Source organism: Barbus barbus, assembly GCF_936440315.1.
Source record: "Barbus barbus genome assembly, chromosome: 22".
In the NCBI taxonomy this organism is placed as follows: Eukaryota; Metazoa; Chordata; class Actinopteri; order Cypriniformes; family Cyprinidae; genus Barbus; species Barbus barbus.
In genome coordinates this window covers 19622089-19645916 of record NC_136750.1, presented here as the reverse complement: position 1 = coordinate 19645916, position 23828 = coordinate 19622089, and the positions used below count along the sequence as shown (strand labels likewise).

The 23828-nt window shown below is 37.5% G+C and overlaps 2 protein-coding genes and 1 pseudogene across 4 annotated transcripts; 2 read left to right on the top strand and 1 right to left on the bottom strand.

Annotated features, from left to right (window-relative positions):
• Window positions 1-401: 401 nt before the first annotated feature.
• rapsn (receptor-associated protein of the synapse, 43kD) lies at window positions 402-6078 on the top strand (the record flags this gene model as incomplete). 2 transcript variants are annotated; one of them, XM_079446929.1, is made up of 8 exons in its annotated part: window positions 402-626; window positions 1343-1681; window positions 3592-3750; window positions 4574-4672; window positions 5057-5179; window positions 5515-5568; window positions 5728-5927; window positions 6006-6078. In XM_079446929.1, the coding sequence occupies 8 exons, from the start codon at window positions 402-404 to the stop codon at window positions 6076-6078; spliced, it is 1272 nt and encodes a 423-aa protein (XP_079303055.1). The 2 variants fall into 2 exon arrangements, with proteins under 2 accessions (XP_079303055.1, XP_079303056.1); XM_079446930.1 differs by lacking the exons at window positions 5057-5179; window positions 5515-5568 and having other exon boundaries at window positions 435-626.
• A 2278-nt stretch (window positions 6079-8356) lies between these two features.
• On the top strand, window positions 8357-12487 carry LOC306888674 (zinc-binding protein A33-like; annotated as a pseudogene). The gene is made up of 2 exons: window positions 8357-8438; window positions 12003-12487. The product of its transcript is annotated as a zinc-binding protein A33-like (transcript).
• A 2480-nt stretch (window positions 12488-14967) lies between these two features.
• LOC306888551 (DNA-binding protein SMUBP-2-like) lies at window positions 14968-23730 on the bottom strand. The gene is made up of 15 exons (XM_079446924.1): window positions 23443-23730; window positions 23129-23298; window positions 22823-23018; window positions 22512-22609; window positions 22242-22405; window positions 21939-22139; window positions 20957-21104; window positions 20686-20860; window positions 20252-20434; window positions 19491-19609; window positions 19309-19403; window positions 19066-19189; window positions 18076-18930; window positions 17791-17990; window positions 14968-16003 (listed from the first exon to the last, which is right to left on the bottom strand). Exons 1-15 carry the CDS (start codon window positions 23517-23519, stop codon window positions 15806-15808), a joined length of 3003 nt encoding a protein of 1000 aa, XP_079303050.1. The 5' UTR covers window positions 23520-23730; the 3' UTR covers window positions 14968-15805.
• Window positions 23731-23828: the final 98 nt, after the last annotated feature.

Below are 23828 nucleotides of genomic sequence, written 5' to 3'. Positions count from 1 at the left end.
CTCCCCCTCGGGTGTGGAGAGAGTAGATATTCTGGGAGATCATTGCCAGCACCTTGGATTGAGACTTATTTCTTTAGTGTCACATTTTTTTCCTTCAACTTTCTTTCCAGGCTTTCTGGAGCGACTGAAGTTGGGTTTTTAATGTCAAGAGATCATGATTTTGTGATTCTTCAAAGTGATGAGCAATGGAGATCTGGACTCTGAAGTCCTTGCAAGCTGTGGATCCAGTTTCTTCAATATCTCTTTGCACCCAAAGCTGAGAGTTGTGGATCAGTGACACAAGTGGGTGCAGTTCTCCGGGGTGGATTTTTGCTAACACGTCTTTTGTTTTGGTGCGTTGACAGTGAAAGACAAAAAACCTGTACGCTTGCGCTTCCCCAGTGGGCCGAAGAGCCAAACAGATGGTTATTTTTATGAGGGACTTTGTAGTAGAAATGGGTCAGGACCAAACCAAACAGCAGATTGAGAAGGGACTGAAGCTTTATCAGTCAAATGACACAGAAAAGGCTTTATATGTCTGGATGAAAGTGTTAAGGAAGACATCTGATCCTGGGGGGAAGTTTCGAGTTTTAGGTTGTCTGATCACAGCACATTCGGAAATGGGGAAATACAAGGAGATGCTACAGGTAAGAGCCACTTATGCAGTCATACTCCTGCTCCACCATCAACTGACGTGGAGTTAACTGTTAAAAGATAATTTTTATGTTGTTCCATACTTGTATGACTTGAATTCCTCTGCGGAAAACAAATTATGACAATTTTGAAAACTGAAAAACTGTTTGTCCATATAATGAAAGTCACTGGGGTTCAACATTGGACTCCACTGACTTTTTTGTGTTCCACAGAAGAATCAGTCAGTCATAGAGGTTTAAAACACGTTGAGTAAATGAACTGTCCCTTTAAAGTTTGATATCTGCTATATATGATTTGCACTAATTTGTCTGTAACCTCAGTGACGAAGATTTCTGACATACTGAAATACATACCAATTTGAATAATGCGGAACATGCATATAATATGTAACTTCCATAGTTACATGGAGGGTAAGGAGAGCCGCATGCAATATGATCCTCAGCACCGAGCATCTTGTTGACATAAACCTCCTTGCAGAGGGACCTGCTTTCCCAAGTTCAGCAAAGGCTTCATTTGCACTCTGTGTTCAAACAACTGTAGCTCTCACATAATAATAATAAAGTATGCTTGATATCTATTGTGGTATGAAGACAATTTTAGCAGTAGTCAGTTGAATGCTAACTATATATAGTTTAAGATTTCTCTGAAATAGTTTTATCAACTCATTTCTATTGTTTTCTGTCCCCATGTGTATGCAACCATCCGTTAGTACTCCCTAGCTCAGATAAACACAGCCAGAGAGATGGAGGATCCGGACTATCTGACTGAGGGCTACCTGAACCTGGCACGTAGCAATGAGAAGCTTTGTGAATTCCAGAAGACGGTCTCATATTGTGAGACCTGCTTAAACATGCAGGGCACCACTGTAAGCCTGCAGCTCAACGGGCAAGTGTGTTTGAGCATGGGCAATGCCTATCTGGGCCTCAGCGTTTTCCAAAAGGCCTTAGTGAGCTATGAGAAGGCCTTGCGATATGCTCACAACAACGATGACAAGATGCTGGAGTGCCGGGTCTGTTGCAGTTTGGGCAACTTCTACATCCAGCTTAAGGTATGACTATTAAAACCTATTTAAGTTTTGAGAACAATACATACGCATGTAATTTGGGCTCGACACCACTCCTTTTTTTTGCTTGTGGCACACCTATTCATTACTATTACACAATTACTATTACAATAATAGTAAAGTCATCACACCAAATAAATAACATAAAAAATCTTATACTTAAGCTTCTTTAAAATCTGTCACAACTCTGTCTAGATCTCTGTACACCCATTCTCTTAACCAACTTCATTAGGTGCATTTTAGGATGCTTTTTAAACGGTAGAGGAGGAGATCACAAGTATGGGTGGTGATGGCGCAGTGGATAAGACACATGCCTTTGGTGTGAGAGACCCGGGTTCGAATCCACTGTGAGACACCAATGTGTCCCTGAGCAAAGACACTTAACCCCTAGTTGCTCCAGAGGCGTGCGACCTCTGACATATATAGCAATTGTAAGTCGCTTTGGATAAAAGCGTCAGCTAAATGAATAAATGTAAATGTAAAAATGTAAGTATCCTGGGCACTTGTTGGCTACTTTTCCTTCACTATCAAATCAAAATTAAAACTAAATTCATATAAATAGTTTTAAATGAAAAATAATTTGCACAATTTACATTTATTTAAAAAAACTAGCTTTTTATATCAGTTTTTAAGATCATGAGATCTAGCAGTATGCTGGTACTAGCATTCAAAAGTCTGGGTTCGGGTAAGATTTTTACATGTTTTAGAAAGAAGGCTCTTTCTAAAGTGTCATGGTTGCATTTATTTGATTAAAAGGTTTCTCGTCAACTGCTTTCCATTTCAGTATATTTGATTTATTCCTGTGATGGCAAAGCTGAATTTCAGCAGCCATTACTCCAGTCTTCAGTGTCACATGATCCTTCGGAAACCATTCTAATATTCTGATTTAGTGATCACTATTGTACGGAGCCCCTAAGAGCTCATGGTGGTGGAAAGATTTCGGGGTGGGAGTAAAAAATATTTTTAAAATCTTTTGCGTTCTCTCGCAAAACATCTTTGCGAGAGAACGCAAAGTTTTGCGAGGGAACGCAAAAGATTTGAAAAATATTTTTTCCCCCCACCCCGAATTTTTTTCACCACCCTGAAATCTTTCCACCACCATGAGCTCTTAGGGTCTCCGTACTTTACTGTGACTTTTGATCAATTTAATGCATCCTTGCTGAATAAAAGTATTCATTTATTTAAAAAAAACTTTCTGACCCCAAACATTTTAACTGTAGTGTATATATATTTGCTGAAGTAAACACAAAGTATCTGTCAAAGTCATTGTATACTGTATACAAAGTATTTGTTTAATGTCCCTTTGGCTTGTAGTCATTTTAAGTTCCATTTAAGTGACAGAGTAAAGCAGTTTTTACATGACTAACAAACTGCCTACATGTTATGTACAATGTATTCAATGGCTAGATATAGGCATTTGTACTCACCTTGACACCAGAAATTTTAAGAGAGCAAATCCCCTGGATTCCCAGGAAGGCCTGCTGTAATAAGTATATGATGGAGAGGCATGCAGAGAATGTCAGCACTACCAGGGGCAATAATAAGACAGCCTCTTTTAGCTTTAGCAGATCTATATCTCCCTGCCACTGGGGAAATGATCAACTTTGAGTGGTTGGTTGCTTTGAGCATTCTCATTTACATACTCTTTCATATTCATATGTATTCAATTTTAATTGTTTAAACTATGCATTTATGCTTTGACTTGAAATATCATACCAGTAAATGCATCAGTCAGACTTTGTTGAGTAATTTGTGGAAATTTTTTCTAATATTTAGTTGCTGTTTTGTATCAACATTCTTTAAAGACCATACATAATATGAGTTTCTATGCTTTATGTGCAGTTTGTTTTATGCTTCTAATAAGTGTCATATCTGCATATTTTGCACTGTTGCAGGATTATGAGAAAGCACTCTTCTTTCCTTGCAAAGCAGCTGAACTTGTGAATGACTATGGTAAGGGCTGGAGTCTCAAGTACCGTGCCATGAGCCAGTACCATATGTCGATGGCCTACAGGAAGCTGATGCGCTTAGCAGATGCAATGGAATGCTGTGAGGTACAAACATCTATTTATGATACATCAACCATTTTTAAATGACTAAAGTAGGTGCACCAAAAACAAATAAGGCAATCTTTATGTGGAAACAGCTTGTGGCAATGGCCACCTGGACAAATTTAAGGTAGCATCACCTTAATCCCACAGGATGCCGCATGTTGATCATATTTGTCCCCTTGGTGTAACCCTGGCCTCTGTCTGCTGCTCGGGCCACAGCACAACTGACAGGTGCAGTTATTTGTAGGACAAATTGTGCTAGCCCCCTTGACCAGCCCCCTTTACTATGGCTGATAAAAATACGCCAGTCCGGAGGCCATCCTGCTGAGGTGCCGTCTGAGAGGATTCAAGATTTTTTTTTTTTTTTTTTTGTCGCATACACAATTATACAGAGTATAACCAGCAGTGAAATGTAGGAGGAGTGTTAATGAAGAGCAGAGCTTACCCTTAGCTCCTCGCTAATGACGAGGAGAGAAATATCACAGCTAGTCATTGCTTTGGACTGTGAGCTTCACAATGTGCTGTTTGCAAGTGTGATTTACAGACGTCTAACAGCACAGATTAATGCAGGCCATGTTCCAGCTGTTGCGCAACTTCTCAGTTTTGTATTTTGTATGAAGGGGGGTTGGTGGCTCATACACTACCGGCCAAAACTTTGGAATAATTAAGATTTTTTTAAAGAACCCTCTTTTTCTCATCAAGGCTGCATTTATTTTATCAAAAATATTGTGAAATATTATTACAATTTAAAAGAAATGTTTGCTGTGGAGGACAGGACAACACGTACATGTTTCCTTAACATTGGAAATGATCTTATGTCTCTCAGGAATCAATGAAGATTGCACTGCAGCATGGAGATCGGCCCCTTCAGGCATTGTGTCTGCTTAACTTTGCTGATATTCATCGCTGTCAGAAAGATGTTGATGTAAGTTCTACTGCTTTTTTTTTTTTTTTTTAGGATATTGCTATTACTAGTGCATTTAGCACATAACTGTTGTACAATTCTTTTCACTGTTTCACTTGCACATTGTTGCAGAATAGTGCTTCACAGTTATGACCAAACTCATAATTGTCAATTATTTCTTATTACACGTTTGAAACAAGCTGTTTGTAATTAGCTACAATGTTCAATAGTGCAAAAACAAAATATGCATTATGTACTCGACATTAATTAAATTAATTGCGACAGCCATAATCAAGATTATTTTTCGATTAATTATGGAGTTCTATTGCAAAATAGTCAACCAAGAGTGTCATAAGTGTTGCTTATAGCAATAATGCTTTTTTTGTGTGCTCACCTTCAATACAGAAAGCATTCCCTCGCTACGAGTCCTCCATGTGCATAATGTCAGAGATCGGCAACCGCCTTGGACAAGCATCCATCTACGTAGGTGTAGGGAAGTGCTGGATTCTGCAGAAAGAATACGATAAGGTCAGGAAACTGATTTGATTGTGTAGTTTGCCTAAAAATAAAGATTCTTTATTGGCATCTGTCGTTGAATGAAGAAGCTTTAACCTTGAACCTTTCTATTAAACAATAAAAATATTCTTCACACTAAGAAAAAGAAAATGGCTGGTTTAAGAACTATTCAAAGAAAGGTTCTTTGGGGAACCCACAATGGCTCTTCTATTGCATCGCTATGAAAGCCCCTTTTGAAAACTTTATTTTCTTTATCGTCTAGATGAACATTTGTGATCAACAGATTTTATATATATTAAATGGCATTGGTTTATAATTATTTATTTTTAATTTGAATACTGTCACAGGCTTTGGACTCATTGCAAAGAGCGCATGATCTGGCCGAGGCGATTGGAAACAAGGTGATGCATGTGTTTTAGAATAAGAGACAAACATCTCATTTTCAACACTGCTTCTGAAGCAGTGGAGCTTTAATGACATCAGATTACATTTAGAAGATGTTCTCTAATAGTATTAGCATTAGCGTTCTATTTGAGTATCTCTGTGCATTTCTCTTCCAGCTGTGTATACTGAAGGTGCACAGTCTGTGTGAAGGCATCTACCGCTGCAAGGAGCAGCAGGATGAGTTGAGAGAGCAGGTGGTGAAGTTCCTGCAGTGTGTGGAAGAGCTAGAGCTCTACTGTGGCATGTGTGGAGAGTCTATTGGAGAGAAGAACCAGCAGCTGCAGGCTTTGCCCTGCTCTCACATTTTCCACCTCAAGTATGTTTTTGTGTGTTTATTATTCTCTGTAGCCACCAGCTATCTATCTCGCTCACTATGTTCTTTTCACACACGCAGGTGTCTGCAGACAAACGGCACAAAGGGCTGCCCAAAATGCCATCGTTCGTCAATGAAGCTGGGTTTTGTATGAGATTGCACTCCTGCCTTGGACAAAATGGCTGAATCCCATCACAGTGACCCGTCTGGGAGCAGAAGTTCCAGAGCCTTCTTTCAGGAAGCTTTCTAACTGGACAAAAGGAGGGTTTCCATCCTGTCTTTATGGCAACTGGGAATAATGTGGAAATGAAAGGACATGGATTAATAGTTCAACACAGAGACGTCATGAAAGACAGCAGATATTTTCTCTGAACTGACCTTATAATACTGTATTGGTTTAAGACAGAAACATTAAAAACAGTTTTGATTGGACCATGCAGCATTGCTATCCTGTCAGTGAGGATATTCATCAACAAGGTGAGAGCTTTGCATATCACATGGTTTCCTAATGGACATTATTGCTCTATTATCACAGCTGAACAGAACATGTATATTTATAACTTTCTAAGTGATTTTCAATCAAGTTTCAAGCTCAAATCAATTTCTTTAGATTGTGTAAATAATTCATGAATGCTACAATCTATGTCATTTTAAAAAGATGAAGTTGTTCTCTGTCAGCGGTATAAGATGCTGAGAGATGCTGTTCTGTTTGAGTTTGTTTGAGGTTTGTTTTGAGCTTGTAGTAAACTCAAATGTCTCTAACTGCCTCTTGTTAGTGAACTGTAATATTCTGAAGTAACAGGGGCATGTGTTCAATTTATTAACTTGACCAATTATGCATTTTGTTAATTATTTATTTGACAATTATTTATGTATTTTAATAAGAATCTTATACAGTACACACAACATTACTACGTTTCTGATAACAACTGAATTTATTTCTTTTATGTTGAATCAACAAAATGTGAAAAATATTTTCTTTTTTGATTTATAGTATGTGCAGTTAGAAGTATAGTTTGCTGATATCAGCTTTAAAACCTTAGGATTAATCTCCTTTATTTTCTTAAAATCTTCAGGTTCACAAATGTGCATATGCAACAAAAATACCTTTTCCAACATTTATAGCACTAAAGTATTTGAGTATGCTAATCAGAATGGCCCAAAATTTGTATCCTTATTTCTTTGTGGGCACTTTCATTTAATTTGATAAATATAATATAAAATGTAAAAATAAATATAATCAAATTGCCATATGTATGATCAATTTAACATCTATCAACATAGATTTTCATATATTTTTTAATCATCATCTTTGATCATCTCATGAATATTCATATTTTGTTAATGATTAACTAACAATTCTCTAAACTTTTTAAAACTGCTAAATTGACTTCTCATTTATTTTGTAAGGACTTCAGATATAATCTGAGGTCTTGTGCATGTTTCTTATGACTCCTACCTTTGTAAGTGGATCTTCTTTTTGCCACTTTAATTATTCCATAACTAAATAATAAAATACAAATAAAACCCATCCAAAGACATTTTATAAAATATAGTCAAGTCACTATTATTTGTATAGTGCTTTTAACAATGCAAATTGTGTCAAAGCAGCTTTACATCGGCTTGATATAAAGCTGGGTGGCTTTATATCAGCTTTACAGTATTTAGACGGGGAAATAGTTTGTCGAAATAGTGTCATTCTCCTCTGGCCAGACAAAATATTATACATTTTGTTATAGCTCTCGCCACAAGCATAAGCATTTGCAATGAAAGAGTTCACAATGTTTAATGCTGGATGTGATCAGGCTTATTCTTGGAAATAAATAATAAAACAAAATGACATGGAGATTTCTAATTGTTTAACTTATGAATATATGGGAGCAATATGTAAAACTGCTGCTTATTTATTTCTCTTTTACCTTACTTTCATTTTTATAGTAACTTTGTCCTTCTATTCTAAGCTCATCTCCCTGTTTACTAACTGCATGCTGTATAAAGCTGGTTCACATCCTAGTTGACAGCAGGTCATAACTACCTCTCTACATTTGTCCCTCTCAATACTTGCATGTTTATGCAACAGAATCTTCTGAAAATGAGACTGAACACATTGTTTAATTAAGAGAAGTCCTGTATATAAATATATACAATGGACTTTTTCTAGTAAATATTCAATAAAATCATTTTTTTGCAGCTTGTTTTCTGATGAATTATGTCTTTTTAATTAAACCACGGCATGACTCATCATGAACAAAAGTCCTCCTCAGAGTAACACAGTGACATTTCTGACTTTTTAGAGGAGTCACTTTTTAAAAGTTTGAAAATCAGGTCAAACCGGTCTATTCCAGTCGCACTGCACTTTACTTTCAGCTTGCAAGTTAGGTGTTTTGTTTAAACACCTGAGAAAGACTTTTGGATTTGCAAATTCAGCACCGATGGCTCAAGAATGTTCTTTCACTATGGAGGATCTACAGTGCCCTGTGTGCTGTGAGGTTTTCGATATCGCCGTCATACTGAGTTGCAAACATAGCTTCTGCAAAACCTGCATTCAGACACACTGGGACCATATGGGAACACTGCAATGTCCTCTGTGCCGCCGAAAGAATTTGTTTTAGTGACATAAGCTTCCAGTACACAGAGACAACAACACACAGACAATAAAAAATGAGAATAAAAAATACATATGTACATATAAATAGACAAATTCTAAATAAATAAATTGTATGTACAGTTGTGCTATAGATGATAGAATGGAATAGAATAGAATGAGATGCAGGGATGTGCTAGGAACATTTAACTGTTCATAAGGTAGATTGCCTGGGGGAAGAAACTGTTCTTGTGCCTGGCTGTCCTCATATTTGGGGCTCTGTAGCACCGGCCAGATGGCAAAAGTTAAAAAAGGGGATAACTTGGATGTGAGGGATCCAGAGTGATTTTCTGAGCCCTTTTCCTCACTCTGGATGTATACATTTCTTGGAGGGTGGGCAGGGGAGCACCAATAATCCGTTCAGCAGTCCGAACTATTCTCTGTAGTCTTCTGATGTCTGATTTTGTAGCTGAACCAAACCAGACAGTTATTGATGTGCACAGGACAGACTCGATGGCTGAGTAGAACTGTTTCAGCAGCTCCTGTGGCAGGTTAAACTTCCTCAGCTGGTGAAGGAAGTACAACCTTTGTTGGGCCTTTTTTACAGTCGATATGAGTGTCCCACTTCAGGTCCTGAGAGATGATGGATCCCAGGAACTTGAATGTCTCCACTGCAGCCACAGTGCTGTCTATGATGGTGAGAGGGGAGAGTGCAGGGGGGTTTCTCCTGAAGTCCATGGTCATTTCCACTGTTTTGAGCCTGTTCAGCTCCAGGTTGTTGTGACTGCACCAGACAGCCAGCTGCTCTACCTCCTGTCTGTAAGCAGACTCGTCACCATCCTGGATGAGTCCCATGACTGTAGTGTCATCTACGAACTTCAGGAGCTTGATAGAGTGGTCTTTAGATGTGTAGTCATTGGTGTACAGGGAGAAGAGCAGTGGGGAGAGAACACATCACTGAGGGGCACCAGTGTTGGTGGAGCGGCTGTTTGACATGAATTTCCCCAGTCTCACTAGCTGTTGCCTATCTGTTAGTAAGCTGGTGATCCATTGACAGATAGAGCTAGGGACAGAGAGCTGGGTTAGTTTGGTCCAGAGGAGTGTTGGAATGATGGTGTTGAAGGCCGAAATTAAGTCCACAAACAGGATCTACACATACTGTAAGTCCCTGATTTGTCCAGATGCTGCAGGTTGAAGTGCAGTCCCATGCTGACTGCATGATACACGGACCTGTTTGCTCGGTAAGCAAACTACAGGGGGTCCAGTGATGTCCTTCAGACAAGCCAAAACCAGTCTTTCAAATGACTTCATGACGACAGACGTTAGTGCCACAGGTCTGTAGTCGTTAAGTCCTGTTATCTTGGGTTTCTTTGGAACGGGGATAATGGTGGAGCATTTGAAGCAGGATGGGACTTCACACAACTCCAGAGATCTATTGAAGATCTGTGAAAAGATGGGGGCCAGCTGGTCAGCACAGGTTTTCAGACAGGCTGGTGTGACACCATCTGGGCCTGGTGCCTTTCTTCTCTTGTTCTTTCTGAAGACCTGGCGCACATCTTCTTCACTGATCTGAAGTGCAGGAGTGGGGGAGACAGGGGTTACAGGAGGTGTTAACAGTTGTGTAGAGAGGTGGTCAGCATGGGTGTGGGGGTTTCCAAATCTACAATAAAACTCATTCAGGTCTTCTGCAAGTTGTTGATTCGCCTCAGTGCCGAGGGATGGTGTCTTGTAGTTGTTGATGGCTTTCAGACGTTTCCACACTGAAGCTGAGTCATTGGAAGTGAACTGATCTTCCAACTTTTTAGCGTAGGTATTTTTTGCCACTCTAATCTGCTTATTCAGTGTGTTCCTGGTCTGATTGTACAAGACTCTGTCCCCATTTCTGTAGGCATCCTCTTTGGCCTGACGAAGATGTCTGAGTTTTGCTGTAAACCTTGGCTTATTGTTGAATGTTAAATACATCCTGATAGGAATGCATATATCCTCACAGAAACTAATATTGGCTGTTACAGTCTCTGTGAGTTCGTCCAGATCGGTGGTAGCAGCTTCAAAAACACTCCAATCAGTGCAGTCGAAAACAGGCTTGTAAAACCCACTCAGGGTAACTCATGGTCTATTTAGAGTAGGTAACTCAGGATTTACTCAAGGTAAATCATGGTAACGTAAGGGTAAATGAAGATGTTCTTTTTCATTAGTGCTTTGTCTCGCGTTTTTTTAAAGGCAAACATCTGTTATGTGTGAACAGCCCTAAACCATTGTTGATGTAAAAAAAATCGTGATTTTTGCATCCTACAAAATCAAATTCTCCAAGCTGTCTGTCACCCATATATGGACTGCTATATGTACGGACAAAATGATTGACAAGTAAAGCATTAAATGCCTAATGATTGACTAAACATGCACCTCAGTGACAAGCATTAGGATAGTTTTGTGCATAGCATTCCATTAAATAAACAAACAAACTAAAAGTGTTGTTCAAATGATTACAATTACGCCAGTATCTTTTCTCTACATACAGGAATGTAAGGAGGCAATAAAACGGTACTGTACACAATGGTTTACAGTTTTAATTTAAGCATTCTGTCAGTTTTCTGTTGTCACACTAAAATAAACAATGTATTTATTACAGGACTAACGTTAGCTACACTGCTCATGAAACAGAATATCCAAAAAAGTCATTTATAGATGTGTTTCAGTACCTTGGATCATTAAAGCATGGGGCCTGGAAAAGACTGGAAAGAGATGTACACCACTGTAAGTCCACAATTGTACATCAAGTCCTTTATAGCACGAGTTAACCCAAAAATTCAATTTCTGTCATTTACTTAGTATGACTTTTTATTTCTTACATGTTGCACAAAATGATTTCAGAATCAGAATCAGAATGAGCTTTATTGGCCAAGTATGTTTACACATACAAGGAATTTGTTGTAGTGACAGAAGCTCCACAGTGCAACAGAAAGACAGCAACAGGACAGGACACAGATAATAAAAGAATAATATACAAATAAGACACATTTATTGCATAATAATAATAATAATATAATTATTAGCATAACTGTCCCAAACTACCCCTTTCTTTACAAAAGTTAAAGGAACCTAGCCCATATATGGTATAAATATATGTATACCAGTTAAAGGAGTGTTCCTTTAACTGGGACCAGGGGCAAGTCCATACGACTTCTGCACTATATTTCAAGTATTTTGAAACTATCTTTTTGTCATAGAGCTAAAATCTCCTTTCCATTTTCTTGTATGCAAACTTGACATCTTAAGACGTGAATGTGTAAATATCATTTAGAATTTACAACAGATACTTTACAGTAAATCTTTTGATATACATAAAGAACCTGCTAAAATTTTAGTAAAATAATTAGTTATGACTACACTGCTAGGCCTATGCAAAATCATGAGAGAAGGTTTGGCTTTCTGTTATTTTTCCAGCCTCTGTCAATTTCGATCCAAACACGGTACACCCTAACTGATCATCAAAGATGAACTCACCACCATCAGCTATGGGAAAAAACAGCAGCTTCCTGATAACCCTGAACGCTGCACAAGCCGCATGGCAGTACATGCTGCTAACGGCTTTGATTCAGGAAAGCAGCGCTGGCATGTAGAGGTGGTATACAGCAAAGAGTGGTATGTTGGGGTGGCACGAGAGTCAATAAAGAGGAAGAGTGCAGTTTTTCTCAACCCAAAAGAGGGTTTCTGGGTAATTTCAAATAATGAGGAATCCTACTGGGCTCAAACCTCTCCCCGCACACAACTAACCCTGAAAAAACCCCCACAGATAATTACAGTTGAACTGGACTATGATAAAGGAAAGGTTTCCTTTTCTGATGCTGCAGATGGTGGCAGTATTTACACATTTAAAGATAGGTTTACTGAGTGAATCTTTCCTTATTTTGGCACTGGGAGGGGAGCACACTTAGAATCTGTGCATTTTAATGTATGGGGCACAAAAACAGTACATTAATTTGAACATGCAACAACTACAAAACATTAATTTATCTGTGAATTTCTAAAAAACAAAAAAAGTGTGCAGGTCACATTTCATTCAAAATGAAAGCTAAATAAAAAAATTAATACAAAGACAAAAGACAAAATAAATTTGCATATAGACTTTTAATTTACAATTATTTGTTAAAGGTGATTATTATTCATTTCCCATTGCTGTAATACAGTATTTTTGTACTATCCGCTTAAATAAGCATAAATTGTTAGAATGTACATTATGTTTGAGTTTTGGAAGCTTGCCTGTTTTGCCAGTATATCAAATTGTGATTACATCTGTTGAAACAGATTTGTTGACTCACTCACTTACTATACTCATATTTGTTATTCTTATTTAGACCATAAAGTGATTTAAGAGTTTTTATGCTATGTCCATGCATCATTGCACAATACATATATATATATATATATATATATATATACAGTGGGTACGGAAAGTATTCAGACCCCCTTACATTTTTCACTCTTTGTTATATTGCAGCCATTTGCTAAAATCATTTAAGTAAATTTTTTTTTTCTCATTAATGTACACACAGCACCCCATATTGACAGAAAAACACAGAATTGTTGACATTTTTGCAGATTTATTAAAAAAGAAAAACTGAAATATCACATGGTCCTAAGTATTCAGACCCTTTGCTGTGACACTCATATATTTAACTCAGGTGCTGTCCATTTCTTCGGATCATCCTTGAGATGGTTCTACACCTTCATTTGAGTCCAGTTGTGTCTGATTATACTGACTGGACTTGATTAGGAAAGCCACACACCTGTCTATATAAGACCTTACAGCTCACAGTGCATGTCAGAGCAAATGAGAATCATGAGGTCAAAGGAACTGCCTGAAGAGCTCAGAGACAGAATTGTGGCAAGGCACAGATCTGGCCAAGGTTACAAAAAATTTTTAATTCTTAAGGTTCCTAAGAGCACAGTGGCATCCATAATCCTTAAATGGATGACGTTTGGGACGACCAGAACCCTTCTTAGAGCTGGCCGTCCGGCCAAACTGAGCTATCGGGGGAGAAGAGCCTTGGTGAGAGAAGAACCCAAAGATCACTGTGGCTGACCTCCAGAGATGCAGTCGGGAGATGGGAGAAAGTTGTAGAAAGTCAACCATCACTGCAGCCCTTTATGGCAGAGTGGCCCGACGGAAGCCTCTCCTCAGTGCAAGACACAAAAAAACACCCGAAGGACCACAAGATGGTGAGAAATAAGATTCTCTGGTCTGATGAGACCAAGGTAGAACTTTTTGGCCTTAATTCTAAGCGGTATGTGTGGAGAAAACCAGGCACTGCTCATCACCTGTCCAATACAGTCCCAACAGTGAAGCATGGTGGTGGCAGCATCATGCTGTGGGGGTGTTTTTCAGCTGCAGGGACAGGACGATTGGTTGCAATCGAGGGAAAGATGAATGCGGCCAAGTACAGGGATATCCTGGACGAAAACCTTCTCCAGAGTGCTCAGGACCTCAGACTGGGCCGAAGGTTTACCTTCCAACAAGACAATGACCCTAAGCACACAGCTAAAATAACGAAGGAGTGGCTTCACAACAACTCCGTGACTGTTCTTGAATGGCCCAGCCAGAGCCCTGACTTAAACCCAATTGAGCATCTCCGGAGAGACCTAAAAATGGCTGTCCACCAACGTTTACCATCCAACCTGACAGAACTGGAGAGGATCTGCAAGGAGGAATGGCAGAGGATCCCCAAATCCAGGTGTGAAAAACTTGTTGCATCTTTCCCAAAAAGACTCATGGCTGTATTCAATCAAAAGGGTGCTTCTACTAAATACTGAGCAAAGGGTCTGAATACTTAGGACCATGTGATTATTTCAGTTTTTATTTTTTAATAAATCTCCAAAAATGTCAACAATTCTGTGTTTTTCTGTCAATATGGGGCGCTGTGTGTACATTAATGAGGAAAAAAATTAACTTAAATGATTTTAGCAAATGGCTGCAATATAACAAAGAGTGAAAAATTTAAGGGGGTCTGAATACTTTCCGTACCCACTTTATATATATATATTTTACACTTTAGTTGAAATTTAGCTGAGCACTTCTTGTAAAACGAGAAACTATGCAAACCCACAGCAAAATTCCTTTAAGGATATTTCCATTTTGTAATTATTTACTTCAGCTAAATGGTTATTCCTGATTCAGAACATTGCAGAGCTATTTTTAGGGCTAAGCATTTCAAGCACAGAGTATCATCTACCTGAGTCATTTGGAAGTCACATAGGACAGCCAAAGAAACTACTACTGTACTTACAGTATTACAAATACTGCAATTCTGTTAACTCAAATGTTTCAATCAGACCATGCTCTTAAATTAATAAATTAATTCTTTAATTATAAATTACCTTTAGTTAACATCTTAGTCCATTTTTGACACAACCTTACAATTTGCACTGTACAAGTAAAGCCGATTAAACCAGACCACAACCTACCAACACAAAAAGAACATTTATTTGTTTTTAATTTAGTTTTCAGTGAGACATTCTGCAAGAAAATCTTGCAAGTGCCTTGAGGTGAAATTTAAAAGCATTTCACAAAGAACAAACTGTCAAAGGTTGTTACACGTAATTTTTTTGCCATATGACTTGTTGTAGCTATAAGAAACAATGTCAGCTGAAGCACTCCTAATGTGTTCATCATGCAAATCCTCCACTAACTGAATCCACGGAGCTCACAATGCCACCTGAGTCTCTTATGTCCTCTTGTGGACAGATATACCAAGCTACATGAGCACATGCTGTATGTAGACTAAATATATTAAATCCAGCATTAAATGGACCCAAGCCAAAGCTCTGCTCTGCCTGTGCTTTCCAGAGCTTTATGAGATAACTGGGAGATTTACATATGACATAATAATCAATAATTATAATCAACTCACTGAGAGACACAGTGGAGCAACTACTTAAGCTCCCAACAATAATTCTGCAAGACATAAATCTTGTACAGGGATTTCAGACTAGCATTAGGGTGGGTATTTTAAGCACAACCAGTCATTCAGAAACCCACTTTTCAGTCACAGTGCCAATTGGGAGTATTAAATATGGCTGGTCTTTGTGATTTGTTTGCCATTTAACCATGCCAGTGTGGATTTATAATAAATAGCAGCTGTTCTCAGCCTTATTCAGGAACTTATTCGCCTCATAATAACCAAAATGTTTGTGAAGCCCACACTTAAAGCATAGAAATCTTTCTATACATATTTCTCAAGTAAATAACCGTAACATTTGAATTAAACAACATCAGATTGATCTAGTGTCTCCTAGAATGTCAGTTCTCTTTGTCTTTGGCTTTAGTTTTTCTTTGAGATGCCATATCTTTGAGTTTAGAGTCTAGTTTTCTCTGCAGATATGCTTTTTTATTTGGATCCATTGATTTGTCCTTCTGTCCACTTCCTGCATAAAGCACTCCTTCTTTACTTATTCTCATTCTAGCTTGAGCTTTTGCCTTGTCTCCACATCCGTGCACCTAAAAAAAGACAATACTTTATTTAAACGCATCTTGCATCAAAATATATTTAGTTGAAATGTCTTACACATTTTAAAGGTCATATCATACATTTTTTATTATTTTATAATATATTTTAATGACTATTTTCAACCCTCACTCTGACATTTTTTGTTAGCATGTACGGGATGAATTTAGATTCATTAACACTTGATCATTGCAGCCATATAGACCTGCATAACTATCCAATATTAAATCACTCAGAGCTGTAAATCTGTGCAATATACGTGAGCACTTTTAATGAGTAAAAGAGACCGTCTCTATGATTAATATTTAATATAGTAAATATTTAAAGATATAATAACTATAATAACGACCCTACTAAAAATGTAAAATCGGTAGGTCTAATACAGTACAGTGATTCCTGGTTCTTTTTAAAGGATTGAGCCACAAAACCAGTAATTTAATTTGTGCATAGCCTATATATAAATGTATAAATTAAAATGTTACAGAGAAAATATATGAACATTTATTGCTTAAATATGCACAAACACATTAATAATATTTGACTCGATTTGATTGGTCAGATTTAATAACAGCTGTTTTAGTAAACAAAAACATTTAAAATAGGCCTATATGCAAAATAATAATAATATATAGTTAATTTTAAGGTTTAAATATTAAGGTTTTCATTTCCATTATCCACACATAAAACCCCAGTTCACGCAGATGGAGCATTATTTGTCACCGCAGTTGTTCTTTAAAATAAAACGATTTGCGGGTTTGTCCAATGTTTTACTGAACTACAATGAATGATCATCATTTCCTAAGTTTGTGCTTATCCACCGATCCTAAAATAATGAATATGGGCAAAGAATAATATACAAATAGGCCTATACAAGATAGACAATGTACAAAATAGCAAAAAACAAAACAAAAAAAAAACAATATATAATATAGACAATTATGTACAGTTATATTATAGTCTATATTATATATTGTGTTTTTTGCTATTTTGTACATTGTCTATTTTGTATATTTGTATATTATTCTTTTTATTTTCTGTGTCTTGTCGCTGTCATTCTGTTGCACTGTGGAGCTTCTGTCACTAAAACAAATTCCTCGTATGTGTAAACATACCTGGCAATAAAGCTCATTCAGCGCGGCCGCGATCCTGTCTTCTTTTCTTTGTCGTACGAGATGCACCGAGATAAGTGACGGATTCACATCCCGGACTCGATAGCAGACGCAAGTTTACTACAGACTGCCACGACCTCACAATCTGCCATCTCAGTGCGCTTTAATTTTCATTATTATTTATAATAAACAGCTCTCTGAGACCTGACGACACACCCACTGTTTCTGTCTTTGTTAATTCAGCCACATATTGTAACTGTAGGTGCACTTTATTTTATTTAAACCTCCTCACCTGTAAATTTTAAATTAATCCCTAATTGGGATTTAAATCTCAGTTTAAAGTTACGGATGCAACAGGATTAAAGTTAATCTATTTTAAATATAAAATAAATCCAGGATCAACATGATGGTTTAAATGTAAACCTGCTTATTTTTAAACGAGGTTTAAAGCTTGGTGCAACAGAATTATTAGATAAACCTTGATTTAATCTAGATTTAAGATTGAGTTTTGGTGTTTATGAATAACAGCATCTAACCAGCTTGCTCTGTAAAGTCATGTTTTCGAAAGCTACAGTCTGCGTTCATATTATAATGAAGACTTATTTAAAAAGATAAAGCTAAATTTGGTTCTTCATGACATGACCTGTAATATAAAACAAAAAGCAAGTTACCTCAGGTATATGGTGACTCAGACAGTACTGTCTGTTGCAGTAGAGGCAGAGCTGCCCTAGTGTCAGGACACTGGCTTTGCACTTCACAAAACCACAAATGCTGTCGGCTTTAACCACAGCATCGATTAGAGCATCAAAACTGTCATCTGGCATGGCACCCGCAGCTATATCTGTGGCTCCTGCTTTTATCTTAGTGTTTCCTATGAAAGAAACACATACTGACAATGAAGTGTGACAGAATGAAAGTATTGAAACAATTCAGAAATTGGGATATAAAACACAAACCTTTAGAAGTTCCTTTGGGCTTCTTAACAGATTGGCTTTTACTTGCACTGGGATCCGGTTCCCGTCTCACACTTTGTTGTTTTTCCAGCTTTTTCTCCTCTCGTTTCTCCTGTTCTCGGCGCATTCGCTCCAAATGCAGGCTTTTCAGATCAACAGCTGGCTTTGAGGGTCCTTTTTGTAACTCATCTTGTAGCTCCGCTGCTGTACATGCAGTCACGTCTGGTTGTTTGGGCTCCACTGACTTGTCCGGTTCTGACGGGGGCCGGGACACAGTGATGTGACGGTTTTTCCCTTCTCCCTGGCTTTCATGCCTTAAACCCATTTCTTCAGAGAGCTCATGGACCAGCATACGCTCATGAGAATTTAGCGTGGAAGGAAACTGTAACTCTGTCTTGTTTGGGTCTTTCAGAAAGTTCAGAAGTTGGTCCTTTATCTCTTTTTTCTTATTTTGTGTCTTATCGACATCTTTGGGTTTAGGATGGTGTGAATTGGTGTTTTTATGTTGGTCAATCTGAACATTGGACTGATTCACTCCTCTACTTTTGTTGTTTGCACTTTTCATCTGTTCTTGTTCTGTTTTCTTGCCTTGGTTCTTGGGCTTCTGTTTTGTAGACGCAGCGTCTTTGCTGTTGATCTGTTTGTCTTTTTCGTCACGGATGTAATTCTGCGCCACACAGTCTTCCAGGTACTCAAAGGCAGTACGAACCTCTCCATGTTCAGACATATAGTCCACTAGGGATTTGAGGAAGTCATGGTTTCGAACAGTCTGAGAATCACACACTACCACAAGTTGGCGTCTGGCACGAGTCACAGCCACATTGATCCTTCTGTCTTCGGCAAGAAATCCAACCTCACCTTTGGAGTATATGTGAGATAATTCCGTATGTTCACATACAGGTTTGGAATAACATGAGGGTGAATAAATTATGACAAAAATGTATAATTAAGTCAGCCAAACTGAATTTACTAAAAGCACAAACTCTGGCGTACCCTTCCTGTTGGACCTGACTAATGACAACACCACTGCCTCCTTCTCTCTGCCCTGGAAGCCATCAACAGACTTGATCTCCAGCTCTGCATATTTATGAGACAGTTTCTGTCTCAAAAGGTCCACCTTAAACAGACAAAATCGCATGACTGCTATTCATCCTGAAACAGTAGTGAAGTCATTGCTTTGCAGGCATATATAAAAATGTGCTCTTTTACACATCAGTTCTTTGAAAAGTACCTCACCTGGAGATTATAGGGTGCAATAATCGCAATGTCCTTGACTTGAACTCCAGCCTCAGTAAGAGCCTTTATATGAAGAGCCACAATATCTACCTCTCCTGTGGAGCATTAGAGAATAAAAAACATTCAGAAGGCATTTCATAGCTTAATTAAGCACTAATATTGGGTTTGGAGTTGATATCAACCTTGATTTCCTTTGGACTGCTCATCTGTGTCCTCCATTTCATTCAGGCCACAGCCTGAGGTGTCAATGAGCAGAAGAGGAACTCTGGTTTCCTCAACATCAGCAACACCAGCCAGGTCTCTGTTCAAGATGCAATCAGTTATCTTCAAATTGATCTTTCTCTCTATATAAAGGTTGCTAGCGGACTTAAAATATACACTACAATTCAAAAGTTTGGGGAAGGTAAGGGTTTGAAATAAGCCTCTTATGCTAACCAAGGATGCATCTATTTGATCAAAAATATAGTAAATATTGTGAACTATTTCCATTTTAATATATTTTAAAATGTAATTTATTCCTGTGGTGGCAAAGCTGATTTTTCAGCAACCATTACTCCAATCTTCAGTGTCACATGATCCTTCTAATATGCCGATTTGCTGCTCAAGAAACATTTTTTATTGTTATCAATGTTGAATATTTTAGTGGAAACGGTGATACATTTTTTCAAGTGTCGTTCATGAATAGTAAGTAAAAAAATCCTTTGAATAAAAATGTAAATCTTTTGTAACATTATAAATATTGCTACTGTTACTTTTGATACATTTTGATCAATTCTTGCTGAATAATAAGCTATTCACCCCAAAACTTTGGACTGGTACTGTAAAAATACAATCAGTTGAAAAAACCTTATAGAATCCCCCTCAAACAGAGTGCTTGGCCAACATTGCAAAATTAAAATGTTTTTTTTTTTCAGAAACGTTTAACATATTTTATATTACATACCTAAGCAAGTGTTTCTCCACAGAAGTGTGTGCGATTAGTTTGCCCTCATACATCTGCTCTGAAGCCCACTGCATGATGGCACTATTCATACGGTACTGAGTGGTCAACATTCGAACCACTGAGCCTCCGTATTTCTTTATCAGCCTCTCCATTAAGCTGACCGACAGGCCTTTAGATGCAGCACTGTGAATGATATAAATAACATTTATTACATAGATAACATTTTACCGGTATTATTATTATGAGAGTACATTTCAACTAAACATTCATGCAATTCATGTAATAAAAAAACATTAATAATCTGAAATACTGACCAAACACATCATGTATATTAATAGTTATATAATGAAAAGAAAACGATAAGTGCTCATCAAGAATAGATACCATAAACCAAATAATTCACAACCGTAAGATATATTCCTTTTCCTTCATACCTCTGTGATTTGATCGTTGGTGGCAGCTGTTTGTAATCCCCAGCCAGTATGCACTTGCGTGCTTTGAGCAGAGCGATCCAACAGCTGCTCTCTAGAGCCTGAGCACACTCATCTATCACCACCAGGTCAAAATGATCATTAGGAAGATGTTTGAGAGGACCATCATCAGAGGCTCCTATATTACACAAATCAATCATATCGGAGTTTAAATCAGGCATAAACAAACAAACATATCGCATAATAAAATTGATGCTAAGAAAGGTTTACTTACCAGTGTTAGTTGCTAGAATAACATCGGCTCTTTTCAGTATCTGAGTGATCGCTGTTTCCTCCCTGGTCCTTAGCTCTCGCCGCAGTTCCCTGATTGCCCGTCTCAGATTGCTCCGTTGGCCTTTGTCTCGAGCCTTCTTCATTTCATTCTGTCAATGCATTTGTTTATTTATTTTTTACATTTTGACTATTACAACAAAGCCTCAAAACATATGTGAATACTATAAAGTCTTCTGTGTCATATTTGATATGCAAATTTATAAGGTCTATAAATTATCAACATGTTCAAAACTTTCCTCATAAACCTGTTGAACACAGTCTTCCACATGTGCCCTCGCTCTAACTGATGGTTCATACTTTTTTTGGCAAGTAAAAGACCTTTTAATGTAATCATAAAACGGTCCACTTCTGGTTGTGGTACACATGTCATTTTGCTGTAAAATTACTCATTTTTACATTTCTTTTATATTGTTGGTAATATTTTAAGATGACACTTACTGAACCGAAGCAACTTAGCTTTACTTGATTATGCATACATCACTTTTAGAAAAATCATGTTAAATGTGAGAATCAAATCTCTCAATTATTATTGTATTGCATATTTTGCTCCCTACAATTAAAACTACAGAGCTTTGATCATAAAACTAAGCATTTATATATCATCTTACTAAGACATATTATTGGCAGCTATAGAGTGGCAACTGATATGTATATGCATCTTACGTAAATAGTCTGTTATACTATATATTATAGTATTTACTGTATATTATACTTATACTGTTTTAACAATATATTTATTAATATTAATTTCAATAAGCATTTTTGTGAAAAGTTTTATTTGGAATAAAAGTGCTTGTGATATTGTTCTCTGAAATAAATTGCATCTAAAGCAATTTTAAGTGTGGCTGAAACACTTTTTGTTCCACCTAAATGTACCACTTGAACAGTCAGCTCAAAACAATTATGATAAGTCAAAATCTTACAAAAGCTTTGTCCATGTCCTTTCGAATGTCAGAAATGATGTTGGTGTTGTCACTGTGTGCAAGGACCGCATCCAGCGAGTGCTTCTGAATCGACTCAAGCAGACGAGCTGGGTGACCCAATCTTAAAACCTTGACCTTGCTCTTTGCCAGGCGCTCCACCAAGTTATCAACAGCCACATTGGAAGGAGCACAGCAAAGGACCTGTCAACATTTACTTAGATGTTCACCACAATACTGCATCTATACTACATCAAATAATTTATAACTTAATTAACCAAATTAAGAGTTTGACATCTTGCTCACCTTTTGTTCCTGTTTTACTACCTGCAGGATTACTTCAACAACTGTAGTGGTTTTGCCAGTTCCTGGTGGTCCATGTATGATTGCAACATCTTTTTGAGATATTGCAAAGGACACAGCCTCTTTCTGAGAAATATCTAACCCAGTGTTGCTAAATTCCAGTGCATCTGCAATAAAAGAAATACGAACAGACTTAAGACCCCATTGTGCTAGGGTTTTGTACAATGCTGTAGTTTAGATCCCTTTCATATGCCACTCCGTGTATATGCTTACGCTGATGTGATAATATCCCTGGTTCTGAGTAACCAAAGAGGACACTGATCAGGTGAGATGCAGGACCACTGCCGTATCCGTTTAAAGACTTCAAGGCACTGCAAGTAGGAAATACATCACAAATACAATTCACAAATACAATCACATAATTACATGTGTAAAAACATAACTTAATGAATAAACCTGTGCATGTCGAACATATTTCAATAAGCTAATTTTTTAAATCCTAAAAATTAGAGACTAGATTTTTTTAGAACAAAAACAACTAATATTTAATGATACTAGCTGTATGAACTGATAAACGCACACACCTTGAGAGTCTCCTGTAGGTCACATCATTTGCTAGCTTCATTAGATTGTAAAGTCCATCTCTGTCCAAGTTTATACCATCTTGTGTGTCGTCAAAAGCCACCGTCAATGATGCTTGAGTAGCACGTGTCACCACACCTGAACCCAACTGAGATGGCTGACCCTGACTCTCTGCCTGATACAAACCTATAATATCACCTAGAAACAGAATACAAAAGACAGTAAATATTATTTGAATTCAAATGTGAAGAGGCTCATTGGTCAGTATTGTATGAAATCAAGTACTTCAATAGATAAGAATGTCTCACCAGGTCCAAATGTGTTGCTGGGCAGAACTGAGGGTCCTATACTTTTCCTGGGTTCAAAAACTACCAGGAGTCTGCCATACATGCCAGTATGCTGGCTTGCGATCTGAAGTTTCAGCAGGTACACTCCTTTGTGCTGTAGACTCTTGGGAGATAAATTCTCCTGCCATGATCTGACAATACAAACAATATAATATATAGACAATTAAACAAGACGTTTGTCATAGTTGTGAATACATTTGGGTAATGAAAATGAATAGTTATCTAAATACAAATGAAGAACAAGTGTAGAACAGAGATATGCATGTATAATTTACCGTTTTTCTTCTAATTCAGCTTCTCTCTCTTCTTGCAGGAGCTCAAGTGTCTTGGAAACGAAGTTTTCAACCTCCATAGCTGTCTAATCAGCTCGATGGGTAACTAAAAGGATATGCTTGACAATCCCTCTGGTTGTTTACAACTTATATAATAAACATTCAAATGTTTATAATGTAAAAACCAATGATTGTGCTTACTGACAAAAGTGTGTGTCTGTCATGTCTGTTTATATATTACAGCGCATGCACTGGAATCGGTCCGTCTCTAAATTCAATCCCACTCGGTACAGAAGACCAAGGCACGGTAATTTCTTCACGAACAGAAATAGTATTGAACTATTAAAACATAAAACGACTACATAATTATTTGATATATATAATAACGT